The sequence below is a fragment of the Colobus angolensis genome, unplaced genomic scaffold, assembly GCF_000951035.1.
Source record: "Colobus angolensis palliatus isolate OR3802 unplaced genomic scaffold, Cang.pa_1.0 Scaffold179, whole genome shotgun sequence".
NCBI classification, from domain to species: Eukaryota; Metazoa; Chordata; class Mammalia; order Primates; family Cercopithecidae; genus Colobus; species Colobus angolensis.
In genome coordinates, this window is record NW_012114921.1 from 4,752,588 (window position 1) to 4,769,045 (window position 16,458).

The 16,458-nt window shown below is 48.4% G+C and overlaps 1 protein-coding gene and 1 pseudogene across 1 annotated transcript in view; both read left to right on the top strand.

The window, feature by feature from the left end:
- Positions 1-6,435, top strand: part of TENM4 (teneurin transmembrane protein 4) — a 787,916-nt gene extending 781,481 nt beyond the window's left edge. Inside the window, exon 34 of the mRNA XM_011938905.1 lies at positions 885-6,435. Coding sequence (XP_011794295.1) covers positions 885-1,643 — 759 coding nt within the window. The 3' untranslated portion in view covers positions 1,644-6,435. The remainder of the gene's footprint in view (positions 1-884) is intronic.
- A 9,730-nt stretch (positions 6,436-16,165) lies between these two features.
- Positions 16,166-16,453, top strand: LOC105509642 (annotated as a pseudogene).
- Positions 16,454-16,458: the final 5 nt, after the last annotated feature.

The following is a 16,458-nucleotide window of genomic DNA, read 5'->3' on the forward strand; positions in this document are numbered from 1 at the left end:
CACGGTGGGGCAGAGGCCTTCCTTGGAAATCAGATGTAAATGCAGTGGAGAGCAGTGAAGCAGGGTGGAAGGGTTAATATCAGTCACTGCCTCTCACCATGTTATGCCTTCTTGCCAAGAATGCATTTCTTGCCAATCCTCCGTCTGATGGCACCCTACCACTCCCACCCATCCTTCAGGTCCCAGCTCGAGCCTGAGCCTGTCCTCAAACCCCACCTCCTCCTTCAGGCCAAGATTCGTCTCAGCTTTGTTTGCTCCTTCCTTCTCCAGCAGCCCTTGAAACTGAACCTCTAGAATTGGACAGGCTTGCATGTTGACTTGTTATTAGTTGTATGACTGTGAGGCAGTGACAACTTCTTTGAGCCTTGGTTTCCTTAGACACGAAAGTGGAATCATGACAGCACCTCCCATATAAAGTTATTGTGAAGATCACTAAGATAATGAGTGGTAATTATTTGGCTCAAACATCAACAAATGTTAGCTATAGCTATTACTAGTTCCTCTCTTAGGCCATCAGTGATCACATTTGATTGCAATTATTGTTTTCATATCTGTCTTTCCCCACTAAATGATGAGTTCTTTAAGAGCAAGAATGATGTCTGATTCATTTTTGTGTCTCCAGTGCTCAGAAAAGGACCTGGCACAGATTACATGCCCCCTGAACAGTTTCTAAAAAGAAGGGTGGGTGAATGGATGGATGAAGGTCAGCAGATGTTCTGATCTTCTGGTGACCACCTGGATGTTGGGGTGGTCGGCGGTAGAGCTACATGCCATAGGTTAATAAATATGTGTGGTTTTGACTTCATTATTTAAGCTGATTTTCCAGGTTCTCAGGGTTTTTTCCCCTTTGTCTTATTCTCTCTCTCACTCTCCTTCCCCATCAGTCTGTCCTCGGGGTACAGTGTGAAGTACAGAAGCAGCTCAAGGCCTTCGTTACCTTAGAACGCTTTGACCAGCTCTATGGCTCCACAATCACCAGCTGCCAGCAGGCCCCAAAGACCAAGAAGTTTGCATCTAGTGGCTCAATCTTTGGCAAGGGGGTCAAGTTTGCCTTGAAGGATGGCCGAGTGACCACAGACATCATCAGTGTGGCCAACGAGGATGGGCGAAGGGTTGCTGCCATCTTGAACAATGCCCACAACCTAGAGAACCTGCACTTCACCATTGATGGGGTGGACACCCATTACTTTGTGAAACCAGGGCCTTCAGAAGGTGACCTGGCCATCCTGGGCCTCAGTGGGGGGCGGCGAACGCTGGAGAATGGGATCAACGTCACTGTGTCCCAGATCAACACAGTGCTTAATGGCAGGACTAGACGCTACACAGACATCCAGCTCCAGTACGGGGCACTGTGCTTGAACACACGCTACGGGACAACATTGGACGAGGAGAAGGTGCGGGTCCTGGAGCTGGCCCGGCAGAGAGCCGTGCGCCAGGCATGGGCCCGTGAGCAGCAGAGACTGCGGGAAGGGGAGGAAGGCCTGCGGGCCTGGACAGAGGGGGAGAAGCAGCAGGTGCTGAGCACAGGGCGGGTGCAAGGCTACGACGGCTTTTTCGTGATCTCTGTCGAGCAGTACCCGGAACTGTCGGACAGCGCCAACAACATCCACTTCATGAGACAGAGCGAGATGGGCCGGAGGTGACAGAGAGGGCCAAGGCCTGGACTTCTTGCCAAAGACAGCTACTCTTTTGTGGCCACATACCTGACTGTGTTGTACTTTAAAAAAAAAAAAAATGATTTTTTAACAAGTGCAGAAACAAAAAGATACTGGTTGCATTGTAACTCATGCAACTTCCTTTTTTTTAGAAAAGAAAAACACAAATTTGGCCTTCACAAATTTTTTGCAAAGAACAGAAGGTATTTTTTTCTGTAGTGTGATCACAATGAAAACTTTATTGTCTTTTGTTCCCTTTTTCCTCGAGGATTTTTTCCTTGTCGTTTGGGGTATGTATCTCCTCTCTGAGACGCATCTCCTGGGGTGTCTCCTCGTCTGTCCCTAGATACCCAGTGTGATGTGGGACATGAATGTCTGTGCTAACTTGTCTCATGTGCAACCCTTTCTTCTTCTATTGGGGTCAGGCAGGAGTAAAGGGAGTGATGGGCCAGTACAATGCCCCTTCCAAGGGGGCCTGGGAGGAGGGTCTATAGGACCAGAGGCTCCTTGGCAGGGCTTCTGCAGAAGAGTGGTGGATTTCTTCTCACCGTGTTCTGTGCCTCCAGAGGATCGCAGATGACTTCATCTTGCTCCAGGGAATTTCATGGTGTTGTTCAGCACCTTTTTTTAAGCTGCCCCAACTCCTGTCCAAGCTTTCTATTTTGATGCTAAATGAAGCCCCCTACCCCTTTTGCAAATCCCGTGTAGTTGTTGGTGCCACCCCCATGCTGGGATAGAGAAACTGTCTCCCAGGTCCTTTCCCCCAGACCGGTGACATAACGTCCTGGGCTCAGAGCCCCATCCTCCCGGGAGGGAAAGCACCCAGGATGCCTGTGACTGATTGGTCCTCCATGATGTTCCTGTTCATCTCCTCCTCTCTCCCAAAGCCAGATGTGAGAACCAGCACTGCACAGCAAGCCCTCAATGTAGGCACCATGTCCACGGAAGGGAAGGCCACCCACGGCAAAGGGATGGCAGTGGTGGCAAGGGCAGCAGCCTGCCTTCCGAGGCAAAGCCCTCTCTCTGTGACTTTGAGTATCTTCCCTCCACTGCTCAGCCGCCGCCACTGAGACGTAGGAATGTGGAGGGAGGTGCTTGGTGGCCTTTGATTCTGGAAAAAATGCTTAAGAAAAAAAGCCAGCCAAAGAGAGGAAGGCATGAGCCAAGCATCCTTCTAACCAGCTCCCGAAGTCCCATCTGCCTCCATGTACAAGCTGATCACAGAGCTGGACTGGGGCAGGATGGGCTTCCAGGAAATTCCTGAAGTTCTGAATCAGCTTCCCCTCTAGAGAAGCCCAGCCAGTGTGTTTTTTAGTGGCAGGAAGAAAGGAGGGAAGAGCTGATGTGGTGTGGCCTGCCCGTGTCATACAACCCCACCAGGAGCAGGGCAGTTCCCAAGGTGGGTACCCGTGGATCTGGGAGGCCAGGCTGGTGTGGTTCCTGTGAAGACCTGTGCCTGTGTCGTCAGGGAGAGGCCTGAGCCCTTGCAGGAGCAGGGACAGCCCAGACCCGAAGAGCACACCCAAGCTGAGGCAGCAGCCAGCAGGCGGGGGAGCAGTGAGGGCAGGGGGAGTCACAGCCAGAGCTGGGAGCCCCTTGTTCAAGGATTCCATTCCTGGTTCATCCGCCTAATTACCATTGTCGTTACCACTCACAGGAGGCTCTGGGAGATGGGAGGGGAAGCCAAATGCTTCCTTTTAAGCTGGGCTTCTTAGAAAATGGAACTTTTATGGGTTACATTTACATTAAGTGTGGAAAATGAATTCTGAGTCTGAGCTATTCCCTGTGGAAACCTTGTTGGACTGATAAGCTCATGGCACCTCTATAGCCTTACTCACGGAGTCTTCAGAATATTACACGAGTTAATGAAACTGAGAAGGTCTCTGACTGCATGAGGATTGGAGCAGCATGTAGTCTGGGTTCTGCCTGGCAGAGGGAGGCATCCAAAACTTCTCGAGGAGAGGAGATTTCGCCTTATGTCATCCCACTGGGATTAGAGGATGTGTTTCGCTAAGTGCTCTTCCTGTTTCCAAAAACAAAAGTCACGCTGCCGCAGCAGTGCGCCTTGGCCTGTTTGTCCACTGGTTGCCCATTGCCCCTGGATCCAGAGCTCTACTAAGTCAGATACAGTGCTCCGCAGGCCTGCTGTGGGAGGCATGAGCTGGAGATGGGGGCTCCCATCTGGCAGGATCATTCTTGGATGAGATGGAAAACAGTTCGGCCTGAAGAACACAAGCTTTTTGTTCTCCAGAAGGGACTTACGCATCTCAAAATGTATTCTTCCTACCAAAGGTCCTTGGGCAAAGTGCTCCTGCCCAGTTCATCAGTCCCATCCTGGCTGCCCAGTATCAGTGAAGACCTGCTGGGGATGTCTGCTCAGAGGTCAGGGATGGCTTGTGGTCCACGGGAACCAGCTCCCTAGGCTTCCCCCATGCCCTGTCCCTCCTCCACAGCCCTTCCCCAAAGGGATAGGGTGGACTTTTACGGATCAAAAACAGAGAATTATTGGGTATTTCATTTCTTTTTTTTTTTTTTTCATAGAGATGAGGTCTCACTATGTGGCCCAGGCTGATCTCAAACTCCTGGCCTCAGGCAATCCACCTTGGCCTCCCAAGGTGCTGGGGTTACAGGTGTGAGCCACTGCGCCTGGCCTGAGTGTTTGTTTCTTTAAAGGATCTTATATTTTTCCTGGGCTATGTACCACCACAGCAGCCCAGCTTCTGTGGGGAGAGAAGTTGAAGGATCCCAAAGCTTTAGAAAAAGGATCTCAGCGGTGGCATAGGCAGTGTTATGCACCTCACCGTCACATTAGTGCTGTTGTATTGAAGGGAGTGCTTCTGGCCTTGGCCCTTTTGAGTTGGTTTCCATTTGAGCTGCAGGTGACTCAGTGCCTCCCTTCCCAAGCTGTCCTCCTGCTGAGACCAGCAGTCCCAACCCCATGGCAAGGGTGAGTTTGAAGGCCTAACCCTATGCCTACATAATAGACTCCAAGCATCAACTCCCACACTGAGAACACCGGCCCTTTTGACACTCACCAACCAAATCTGTTCATTCGATAGAGTGACCAGGCCTCCCTCACCTGCCAGGGGTATGATGCTACAGTTCCTGCCTTCTCTCCTACCCCACACAGCTGCCAACTGGTCCCACATCCTCAGCCCCTCTGCCACCACCTTAAATAGGACTTTGCTGATTCCCCAACTTTGTTCTTTGTAGGATGAGATTTCTTTTTTACCCTACCCCCCACACTCCAAACAGACATTGCTGGAGGGCAGAGCTAGGACAACTGGAGGAACGGGAAGGCATGCCAGTAAATTACTCCCTTGTCAGCTTCTGACCCTCATCTCTCAGAATTGTTGGCTGAGAATTAACCCAAGGACCATATACCAGTGCCTGATTTCTACTTAGGGAGAGAGGATTGGAAACAATCCCAAAGAAACTGAGGGTGAGAATGGCCAGGAGGTGTGTGTCCAAAAACCCCAGGAGGAGGCACAGAAGATGATGGCAGGGCAGACGGGGCAGTGTTTTGTGGACACGGAACAAAGAATCAGAATTTGAAAAAAGAAGAAAAACACATCTTCTCAGCTGCGACTTTAAAGTATCACCTTTATAGATGGCAGGGATTTCCATGATGCAAATGGAATCTAAGATTTCAATGTGAAATCTTAGAATGCAGTTCTGCCACTGGCAGTCTTGTATTTGTGGTGGCCACATGGTGAGGGCGGTGATGCTGAGCTTTCTGCCCAGGAGGAATGAGCTTTCGAGCTCTCAGCAGGGTATCAGGCTTGGGGATTTGAGCATCCACTGCTCAAAGTCCAGGCGATTCTCCAGTCCTCCTGGCAGCCATTAAGCCCAGGAGCCGGTCCTGGCCCAGGGACACATCTCCTGAGGGATCCCAGAAAGAACCCAGTCTCTGCTTTCCCTTGGGGTCCTTGTTAGAACAAAAACCTCTCTATTTAAGGCACATCATTCCCAGCTAGGTTTGTACACTTGTCTATATTTTATTGGAGGAAAGGGAATTAAAAAAGAACTCTGCAGTTCAAGGCCCTTTCATTTAACCTTCCAAAAACAGCAAACTCATTTTAAAGACTCATTGCTGAGGTGATAGAGACAAACCTTATCCTCTCCAACCTTTACATTCGCAAAAACCATCCTTGTGTGCTTGACTGCCCCAGACAGTGGTGACTCTTAGGTTTCATTACGAATGTGGAAGATCTGAATGTGGGAAGGCCCAGGCAAGGGCCAATGTTGTGTTTCTTACCCCCTCTGGAATGCCAAAGGCAAGGTACTAGGTGACCTCCTGGTCCCCAAGAAAATGTGATTTATTCTGAGGGCGAACAGCCAAAGGAGGACTCAGCCTGGAGCAGGCTCAGCCGTCCTGGCAGGAGCTGAGCCGCAGGTGTCTGGCAGTGGCCCAGCAGCCCTGGATTCATCCAACACCAGAATTCCACTTTTATAAATCCACCTGTTGTTCTGAGGACCTCTGAACTAGCAGCTTCAGCAAAAGGAGTCTGTACCAAGCTGCCTCTGGATGACAACACTGGAGACTCTGGCCTTACCATGTGGAAATCATTTTCCTGAAGTCTGGAACTAATTTTGAGAAGTTTTTTTCTCAACACTTTTGTGTTTCTAACACTGTATCTTGACTGTGTAAATACCAACAAGGCTGTAAATAAATGCAGATGTAGATACCTTCTAGGAAAAAAAAAAAAAAAGCATAAAAACAAAACCAGAAGTGATCCCGTGTAGCCTTCGTTGACAAATAAAGACTATTTTGTGTTTACAGGTGTCTGGTGGCCTTTGCTTGGAGAGAGAGGCTTCCTCTTACCTGTCCCAGCCCCCAAGCCATCCTGGGTTTGTGCTTCCCTGCTGGCTGCTTATCAGGATGACCTAGGAGAGAACTCAGCCCTAGGCCCCAGGGTCCCTCTTAAGCCCTCCAGGCTGCAGCTCTGTCAAGAGGGATGTTCAGAGGGTCTCTATGACCCTGAAGCTTGACCTTGCACCTGCATGAGAGGAATAAATATCACAACTCCTCTGATATCACTAGTGCGGCATGGCTCCCCATCCCACTGCTGCCCTCATTCAGGGACAGGCTGAAGGGGCCATGGAACCCAACCCTCCCAGAGGAGAGAGCCTTACCCCACCACTGTGCACACAGAGTCATCCACCATGCCACTGCCTTCCACAAAGGATGTGAGCGGTTGCACTTTAAAAATAAATGACTGTATATTCATCATACAAATAATTGTAACTACATAATACACCTTAGGAAACAAGAAAGGAAGAAAATTCCTTTGGGCTTTCCCCCCCTCTATGTGTTCTTAATGTTGTTTTTTATTTAAGGTGTTGTCGTCACAGCATACAGGTCATTTTTCACCCTGCTTTTCCCACTTAACCTCATGTTTAACCTATCAGCCCTAGCAGTCAGGGACAACAGCTGGTCTCTTGAAAGAGTACATGTGCTAAGCCCAGCTCCCTGGTGTGAATGGCAAACCTTATGAAAATTCAAATAATTAGGGCCGGGCGCGGTGGCTCAAGCCTGTAATCCCAGCACTTTGGGAGGCCGAGATGGGTGGATCACAAGGTCTGGAGATCGAGACCGTCCTGGCTAACCCGGTGAAACCCCATCTCTACTAAAAAATACAAAAAACTAGCCGGGCGAGGTGGTGGGCACCTGTGGTCCCAGCTACTCAGGAGGCTGAGGCAGGAGAATGGCGGGAACCCAGGAGGCGGAGCTTGCAGTGAGCCGAGATCAAGAAATTCAAATAATTGTCCTTTGAGGGCAGGAATTAGAACAGAAGTCCTCATTTCTTGCTCATCAGCCTCAGGACTGGTCACCACCAGGTCCTCAGAGAAGGAGCTACAAGCTTTGGGGCCCTTCCTTCCACCCAGGTCCCCCTGGGTTCTCCAGATCTTGCTGCCCAGACCATTGCACAAAGGTGGGTCAGTGGTCCCAAGAGGCACTGACAATCTCACTCTAGGAATCAAGCCAAATTGGGTGCAGAACGCAGCTCTAGTACTGTGTGATCTTTGGCAAGTCATTTAACCCCTGTAAGCCTTGGATTTTCCATCTACGTTGAGAGTATGGTGATATAGAACCCCCACCCCCAGTCACTGCTCAGAGCACTTAAAAGAACATGCAAGTAATGTAGCCCGTGACTCAGAACACAGCAACTTTCCCCAATGTGAGTCGTCCCCCTCACACCTCCCTCTCTCACTAGCCCACCCCACCTTCCAAAGTCTAGTACTGTTTCCACTACACCAGTGGTTCTCGAACTTTGGGTTGCATCTAAATCACCCAGAAGTCTTATTAAAACACAGATTGCTAGGTTCCACCCCCAGAATTTCTGAATCAGTGGGTCTGGGTGCAGCCTTTTAATTTGCAATTCTAACAGGTTCCCGGGTGATTCTGATGCCCCATCAGGCTTGAGAGCCACTGCCAACTACACTATCCTTTATACTATACAGAATAAGCCACTGAGCCTGGCACTTCAGAGACCCTCAATCAATGACAAAACCCTCAATCAGTGCCTCTTCTCCTCCACACATAGCCACAGTCTGCTGCATGGGTCAGGCACCAGCCCACAGTTGTTTCTAGACTTTGGCCCACATGGGCCTTTGCACAAGCTGCTGCCTTGAGCCCAGCTGAAATAAACTCTTGCTGCTCGTTCCCCTCTGGAAAGGCACTCCCTAAGCAGCTGCCATGCATACGCCCTTTTCAAGACTGGATCATTCTTGGGTGTGAGCTCCTCCAGGCCAAAGAGGCTGTCTCATTTCCTGTGTGTTTCCCAGTACCCAAAACAGCTTCTCAGCCATGGGTCACCCTAAGGTCAGCTTTTGCTTTCCCTGAAGAGCCCACTCCCTCTGATGTATTTGAGAAAGAGGGCCTTGTCGCCTGTGCCCTTCCAAATTGGGCTGCCCGCTCCCCCCTCCCCCCACCCCCACCTCAGCCACTCTCCTCGCAAAGCTGCTGCGCTGTGCAAGGCCCTCAGGAAGGAGGAATAGGTAAGAACCAGGGCCTCTCCTTCCCCGCCGGCCCCAGGTCCTCAGGTCCCGCTAAAATCCTGCCCTCAAAGTTATGTAGGTGATTAGGACTTTGCTGATCCATCAGAGGCTGTGGAGAAAATTACAACATAGGAGGGAAAAGATCTTAAAAGTGAATACCACTGTTTCTTTCCCATATCCAGAGAAGCATCTAAGAAGTTAAACGTCTTACGGAGGCTTCCCGCTTGGTCACATCCCACCCTGATGTGGTCCTCATAGTCACCTCTGTGGGAGGCTCTCCTTCCAAACTTCACACTAGAAGTCTCTCGCCAGACGCTGGAAAACTCCATCCATACACAAGAGCCCACCCCTACCCCCATCAGGCAATCTAGCAATTAATTTCTCAAGCCTGAATTAATCGGTCTGAAATAACCCCAGGGTGGGCCCCATTTCCCACCCCCAGACCAGCCCCCTTCCAATGTCTCATGGACAATGGAGTCGCAAATACATTCTTCATCCTTTCAAGAATCCAAAACATGTATGTGGAGATACACGCAAACACCTTGCAAGGACGAATATCACCTCTCAGGAGCAATGCAGCCTTAAACCCAAGGAGAAGAACAGAAGCATTCTCCTATTTGCCCTGTAATCTGCAAGCCCATCCTGTCCTAAAGGACATCAGAAGCTGCCATTGTATGTAGAGCTTTCAAAATACACCCACTCCCAGGACTACCAGGCTTAGGAATTGTACCCGTTAACTGGGCCAAGACTCAGTAGAGCTTTGAAATTCCTTCTGATGAATATCTAAGTTCTTAGGGTAACAACCTAGGATATAAGAATAGAGGAAATTGAGTCATTCCTTCAGATTCAGATATTTATTATATGACTGAGTGGATGGATGAGTAGAGAATGGATGATTGCATGAATAAATGCCATAGCCAGGCCCTTGACAAGGTCTGGAGGAGGAATTACAGTCAACAGCCATTTAATGAGCACAAGATCCCAGCCTAAGCAGCCTCAGAATACTTAAAGATGTAAGACAGGACCCTTTGCTTATAAGCATCACCACTCAATCAGGGCATCTAGAAAGATTCAGAAAACAGACTCTGTGATACTAAGGAACATGTGCTCTGTGTCACTATTCCAGAAGCCTCAGCATCCAAGCTTGCTGGAACCCAGAAATCTCAAAGAGGTGGCCTGAGGCCCACCCAGTGGACTCAAGAGGCTCCATTAGCTTGAGTTCAGTCTGGGGGCTGAGACATTGCCAGTTTTACAGCAGCCAGGGCTCCAACACTACGGAGTGTGACGGTGCAGACTGGATGGTGCAGGAGCAGAATTCTGTTGGCAGCAGAATCCCATCAACACCCAAGAGTCCAGTCCAGACCCTGGAGGCATCAGTCCAGGCAGAGGGGCTAGAGGAACAAGCAGGGCAAGGTGATAACATGGCAGTGAGATGGGCACAAGTGCCCTGGTGTCCACACTCAGCTGACATGGGTTTGGTGGTGAGGAGAACCATGCTCTGGGGAACACAAGCTCATCACCTGCCCATAGCCATGATTCTGTGACAGCAGGACCAGCCCCAGCCCCCACGTCCTGCCCATGGCTAAGGTTCCTAATGTCCTCTATCAGCCTGTGATTTGGGCTAAAAACTCAGCCTCCAGCTGGCTTGGGGGCGGAGTAGAGGGGGAGTACCCGAGTGCTAAGAAAGTAGCTCCAACAAAACCCACTTTCCACGGTGCCAAAGAAGAACTCAGGAAGGGCTGAGTGAACAGAGGAAGGAATCCGAGAAAATTTCCTGGAAGAGGTGGATTTAGTGAGAAAAGATTAGATGAGAGGAAGGCGTGTTTTTCATGTGGACCTGGGGGAGCCTGGGCCTCCGAGCCCCACTTGTGGAAACCAAGTCCAGGAGGCATGAAGCCAAAATTTCCTGGGGCTCCAATCCAGCATGTCTCCACTTTTTCCACACTGCAAAACCCATAATGGTTGATGTTTGATGCAGGACCCACTCCCATAGGTGTGCCTAGATTGGCGATGACGAGGGTGGCGGTGATCTGCAAATCCCAGCAGGCAGGAGCACCTCTTCTTTTTCCCCACTCATAAAGCATCTCAGAATGCAAACAAGAGAGAGAGATCACGTTACAGGGACAATTCTGAATGTATGCTAATTTATAGCAAAAATAATTCGCCAAGTAGTACTTTAGTATTCATAATGACTGACTCCTGGCCCATTGCTTCACTGTTTGTAGTAACACATAGACCAGGAACAACTGCTACCTCCATTTTTCTCCTCTTTCCATTGTGGGTCAGGGAGTTCCCCACCAACAGATCCTGAGATGAGGATGTGTCTGAAAGTAGGTTATTAGGAAGTGGTCCTAGAGAATATGGGTACACAAATAGAGATGAGGGACAGGAAAAAGGGCCGATCACAGGTGTGAAATCCAGCAAAGTTTCAGGAGAATAATTTTGGCTAAGTCCTGCAGGAGAGTTGTGGAAACAATCTAAGTCACACCTGGGAGTTTTCCACCTGGGGGCAGACAGCTGGACTTTTGACACCTCTGCACCTGCCAGTCATCAGTTAAGGGCTGCTCCTGGGACTGTCTTTACCCAGGCACTTCTAGCTGTCCGTGCACTCAGGAAAAATGAGCTCTGGCAGCCTGAGGACAGCCTGCCTATGAAGACTCCCAGGTGTTAGCTGCTGGGAATGAAAGCACACAGCCTTCGTTCATTTCGATCCAAAAGGGTTGAAGGAGTCTCCCAACATCTACTGAAATCTCATATCCTACAGCACAGTAGGCACCTAATAAACGCTGGTCGCTTATTGGTTAGCAAGGGATGCATCCAAGAGAACAGGACACAATAATCACAAGCATTAAAGATGACACAGGGGTGGGACCCCACCTATTTTGTTTACCACCGTATCCCTGGTACCTGGCACAGGAACCTTGTATACATGTTTGTTGGATAAATGATGAATGGATCTCCCCATGGTGATGCTGTTATCTGAAAGCTTCTCCAGGTCTCCCTAGTTCCCTCCTTTAGTTCTTGCCTGACTCAGTTGATGCTGCCTGAGACCACACAGCACTCAGGAGGAGCTCACTGGGGCTTCATCACATGGTGACCCACCTCACTGAGCAAGTACCACCCAACTGTTAGGCCCAACATCTGCCCTGTTCTCTCTAATCAGATGCTTCTGAGGACAAGCATTGTGTTCAGTAGACACGACAGATGTGGGCTGCAGACCCAGCACTTCCTACATTTAATCTCATTTGAACCTACAACAAAATTCATGGTAGGTATTATTACCTTCCATTTTGTAGATGAGCTTTATAAGACCCAGAGATGGTTTGCACTATTAAGTGATAGAATCAGAATCAGTCCAGATTTACGTAACTCCAAGTTCTAGGCCATTGATCTTACATCTTAAAGTTCAGGAGTAAGGGAGTTTCTGATGCGACAGGCTTCATACATTAACATCTGAAGATGGACAACCACCTTTTGAGTGGCCAGAAGGTGACCCCTCCACAGACATAAGGCTCACTGAGACTTTGCTCAACTCCAAATTTAGGGCTGGCTCCAAGGGCATGTGACCTGTGTAGTCACACAAGGCCCTGCATTCAGAAAGGCCCACTCTTGGTTTAATGCTCTGCTGTTGCCATCTTGAAACACTTAATTTTTGAACAAGGTCCTATGTTTGTAATGGGCTGTGCAAGTTATGGAGGCAGCCCTGTCCACACTGCTTACCCAGTGTGAACAAACTTTCAGCATTCTAGGACATTCTCAACCTGAGGCAGAGGAAGAGCACTGGAGCCCCACAAAGGGGTGGGGAAGCTGTGGGCAGGAAAGCCTTTCCATACATGTCAGGTCAGGACTGGATAGAAGCAGCCGAGATCTTCCCACCAACTCCAAGCCAGGAAACTCCCACTCAGTGGTAAACATCTAAGTCCATTAAGTGGAAAAGACTTGTAGGACATGTAGAGACTGTGGGGCACAAAGAAGCTACAAACCAGTTCTGCCTAGGGGAGGATAAATCAGAGGAGGCTTCTAGAGGAAGGAAACCCCTTAACTGTTCAGAGAAAGAAATGAAGAAGAGCATTCCAGGTGGAGGGTGTAGTAGAGTTAAGGCACAAAGGTGTCCTGCAGGTGGCTTGGCACATCTCATGGGGGAGCCGGGGGAGGGGCCTTAAGAGTTAGGACTGAACAGGTGGGCAGAGGCCAATCAGGTGGGCTTGATTTTTCCTCCTTCTCCTCCAGTTTTCTTAAATATTCATGTACACACACCATGCACATTCTCCTGGGTTAGTCTCCATTTCCACCCAAAATCTTGCCAGATGGCTGGGAAGCATTTATATGAGAAGCTTTATTTTCTCTAATAGGCGTTTATCTGCTCTTCCACTCTACTGTACGGGGCAGATGATGTACTTAACACACCCCTGATTTCTTCACATTGATAACGCCACCTAGTGGCCACCTGTCACACTCCCATTCCTCCAAGCTGATAGGCAGAAAAACATGGGTGAGATCAGGTAAGATCATAACCATCCCTTGTCCTGCTCCTGCACTTCCTAGAGTTCAGACGACCTCCATACGAGAACCCTTTTGACCTGTACAACAGTCCCAAGGTTCAGCAGTGACTCTCAGATGATGCCCTAAAAGCACCTCACACTCTCAAACCAGAAAGGAAAAGGAGTAAAATTAGCTCTGGCAGTCCCTACCTTCATTCTGCTCCCTGGACCACTGTGAAGAGGATCCTTCAGTTCTGAATGTGCTGTCCCCAGCACCACGCAGACAACTACAGAGGCCACTGCTGGGTCTGAGGTTGGACAAAGGTGGACAAAACAGCACTCATGACTCATGGAGCTTGGCGAGATTTACCTTAGGCATCCTTAAACAATCAATGATGCTAACAGTAACAACAAGCAGTACAAGGAGGAGGAGAAGGAGCTATTTCTTGAGAGCCATTCCCTCTACCAGGCAACCACACTAGGCCTTTTACATTTCTTCCTTGAATACATTTTTGTAAGTTCATTAAATCTTTCCTGAAGCAAGGAAAGCTTCAGATGGCAATTAACATGTACTGGGTGCCTACAATATGTCAAGCAATTTCCTAGGCACTTTGAATGCATTTGCTTATTTCTTACCACAGTACAACAAGAGAGGTACTATTAGTATCCAGTTTGCAGGTGGAGAAGCAGGCACTTGCCAAGGGCATGCAGCAAGCAGATGGAGGAACTGGGAGTTGAAGCTGAGCAACCTAGTTCCAGGCTTGCACTATTCATCACTACCCAGACTCCCTCCTAGGCTGAAACAAAAAGAAAATGTGTACACCCTGTCCTAGAATTTACTGGTCTACTTAGGAAGAGATATATATAACTGAAGATCAATAATGCATTCACTTATTTACTCTTTCTGCAAACTTTCCCTCAAAGACATATTACGCCAGGTGTGGATGAGTGTGTAGGTGTTAATTCCCTCAGTTTGATGGGAAGAGAAGCTAAGCCAGGTTGTACCTGCACACCAGTGATTCAGGATGAGGCAGCAGGCAATGGGATTCACAAGATGAGAAACAGAGTTTGGGGACAGCTGGCCAGGAAGTGCCCAAGCCCTGGTCTAATGGGTCTGAAGAATACCTCTCTGCCCAGCAGATGAGGAATTCTCAGCAAACTGCTAGCCCTTATTTTATCTAAAAAGCTCCACCAGTTCTCCAGCCTGGATGACAGAGCGACTCCGTCTCAAAAAAAAAAAGCTCCACCAATTCTCTTCCTTTAGCTTTATGCCTCCTATCTAGGAAGAGAAGGTGAATACTGTCTGATGGGTCAAGTAGGACCTAGCTTCTTACAACAAAAACAGGACTAGCTCTTCCTGGGTCCAAAGCTCCAGATAAACTGGCCTGAGCTGCCATCTACCGACCAACTGTGCACACTGCAGCAGATACTGCCAAGGCCACCTTCTCGACAGGTGCAGAGTGATGGAGGCCTAAAGGGGCTGAATTCCTTAACTGTTAAGATAGGGGCAGGCTGTCATCTCCTAGTGTGTTACAAACAAAAGGAGACTGAGCCTCTGAGAGGTGGCACAAGGTAGTAATCGTTTCCATTTACCATTTGTCAGGCACTGTGAAAGCACTTCACATTGCTCGTCTAATTGAATCTCCTTAAGAATCTCGTGAGTACTATTACTTATCCCCCCTTTATTTGTTGTGTTTCTAAAGTCTCTCCATTCTATAACTGTTTTTCCTTTTTTTAATGCTATTTGTTTATTAAAGAAAAAGGTTATTTGTGCTCCTGGATATCTCACAACCTGGATTTAGCGGATAGTTCTTCGTGGTGTCACTTGTTCTCAGGCCTCATAATTCCTAGAAGCTGGCATGTAGCGCTAAAGGCTTAATTAAATTCAGGTTCAATTGTTTTAAGCAAGACCAACTCATATGTACTTTCTATTACATCTAATCTGGGGCATATAGTGTTTGATTATTCTACTTCTAGTGATAAGATTTGGTGATGTTAAATTTTTAAAAAATGCTGACTTCTTAGTCTATTATTCCTTCATTAACTGGAACTCTTCTTTAAATAAGTAAAATATCCAAGATGGAGCAGCTAGAGAACCTGCACAGGGTGCATAGAGCAGATGCATGGTGCCAAAAAGCAAATAGTGGCAGCCAGAATGGAGAAGAACAAACTTTAGAGGGCCACTGAATAGGCAGAATTCACCTCCCTTTTCCACTCTGGCATCCCCCCACCTTGCCGCAGGTCGTTAAAAGTCCAGAGGTGGGCATCCAAGAGAAACCTCTATTTCACCTCAAGGAGTAGGAAGGGGCCCCCTGAGAGTGGCAGCATTAACAGTGGAGGCCCATAGACATGGGGGAAGCTTCTCTCTGATTGGAGGAGCGGGGGTGTCAAGAGTATGGGTGAATCTCCACTACATTTTCTGCCCTTTCACCAATCGGTCCCAGATGCAGATGCAGTAGTTGCAGCAAGTGTGTGTCAGAGAAAGGCAAATAAAGCCTGAGATTTCTGGCTGGAAAACCTAAAATATGGGCCTCAGGGAAATGAAAAATACCAAGGGAGATGGTGGTGATGGAGAAGCTCGAGATAGTGGTAAAGTTGTTTGTGAATGCCCAGACTCATCCCTGGGCATCACATGCATAGATCTGACCCTAAGCAATATGCCATAAACTTTGAGAACTGAACTAAGAATAGTCCATGGCCCTGGTCCCAGACCGCCCATTGGGTGGCACACATGCAGAACAGATTTGAATAGCCTGACAGTGTCTTGGAAAACCAGGCAGACATTGAAATCACAATCTATAGAATGTTGGTCAAAACTTAATGTTCTGAACCCAACCTAGTCAAATGCTTGCAAAAGAGAGAGAGAGAGAGAAAGAAAAGCTCTCCATAGAATTAAGATTCGGTGTTATAACATTTGAAATAGTCAAGACACTTGGCCTATGAGGAAAATCTTAGCCAATACTGAGATGACACATATGTTGACCTTATCTACGAAAGACTAAAGCAGCTCATATAAAAGTGCTCCAGATGGGCAGCAAGATGGCGTCTGCCAGTAGGGTCGTTCAGGTAGTCAAACCACACACTCCATTAATAAGGTTTCCTGACAGAAGAGACAATCCTAAACCCAATGTGTCAGAAGCTTTGAGATCAGCAGGGCTACCATCTCACTCTTCTGTAATTTCACAACATTCTAAGGGAAGTAAATCACCAGATTTGTTGATGTATCAGGGTCCACCAGATACTGCAGAAATAATAAAAACATTACCTCAGAAATACAGAAGGAAACTTGTGTCTCAAGAAGAAATTGAATTTAACCAATG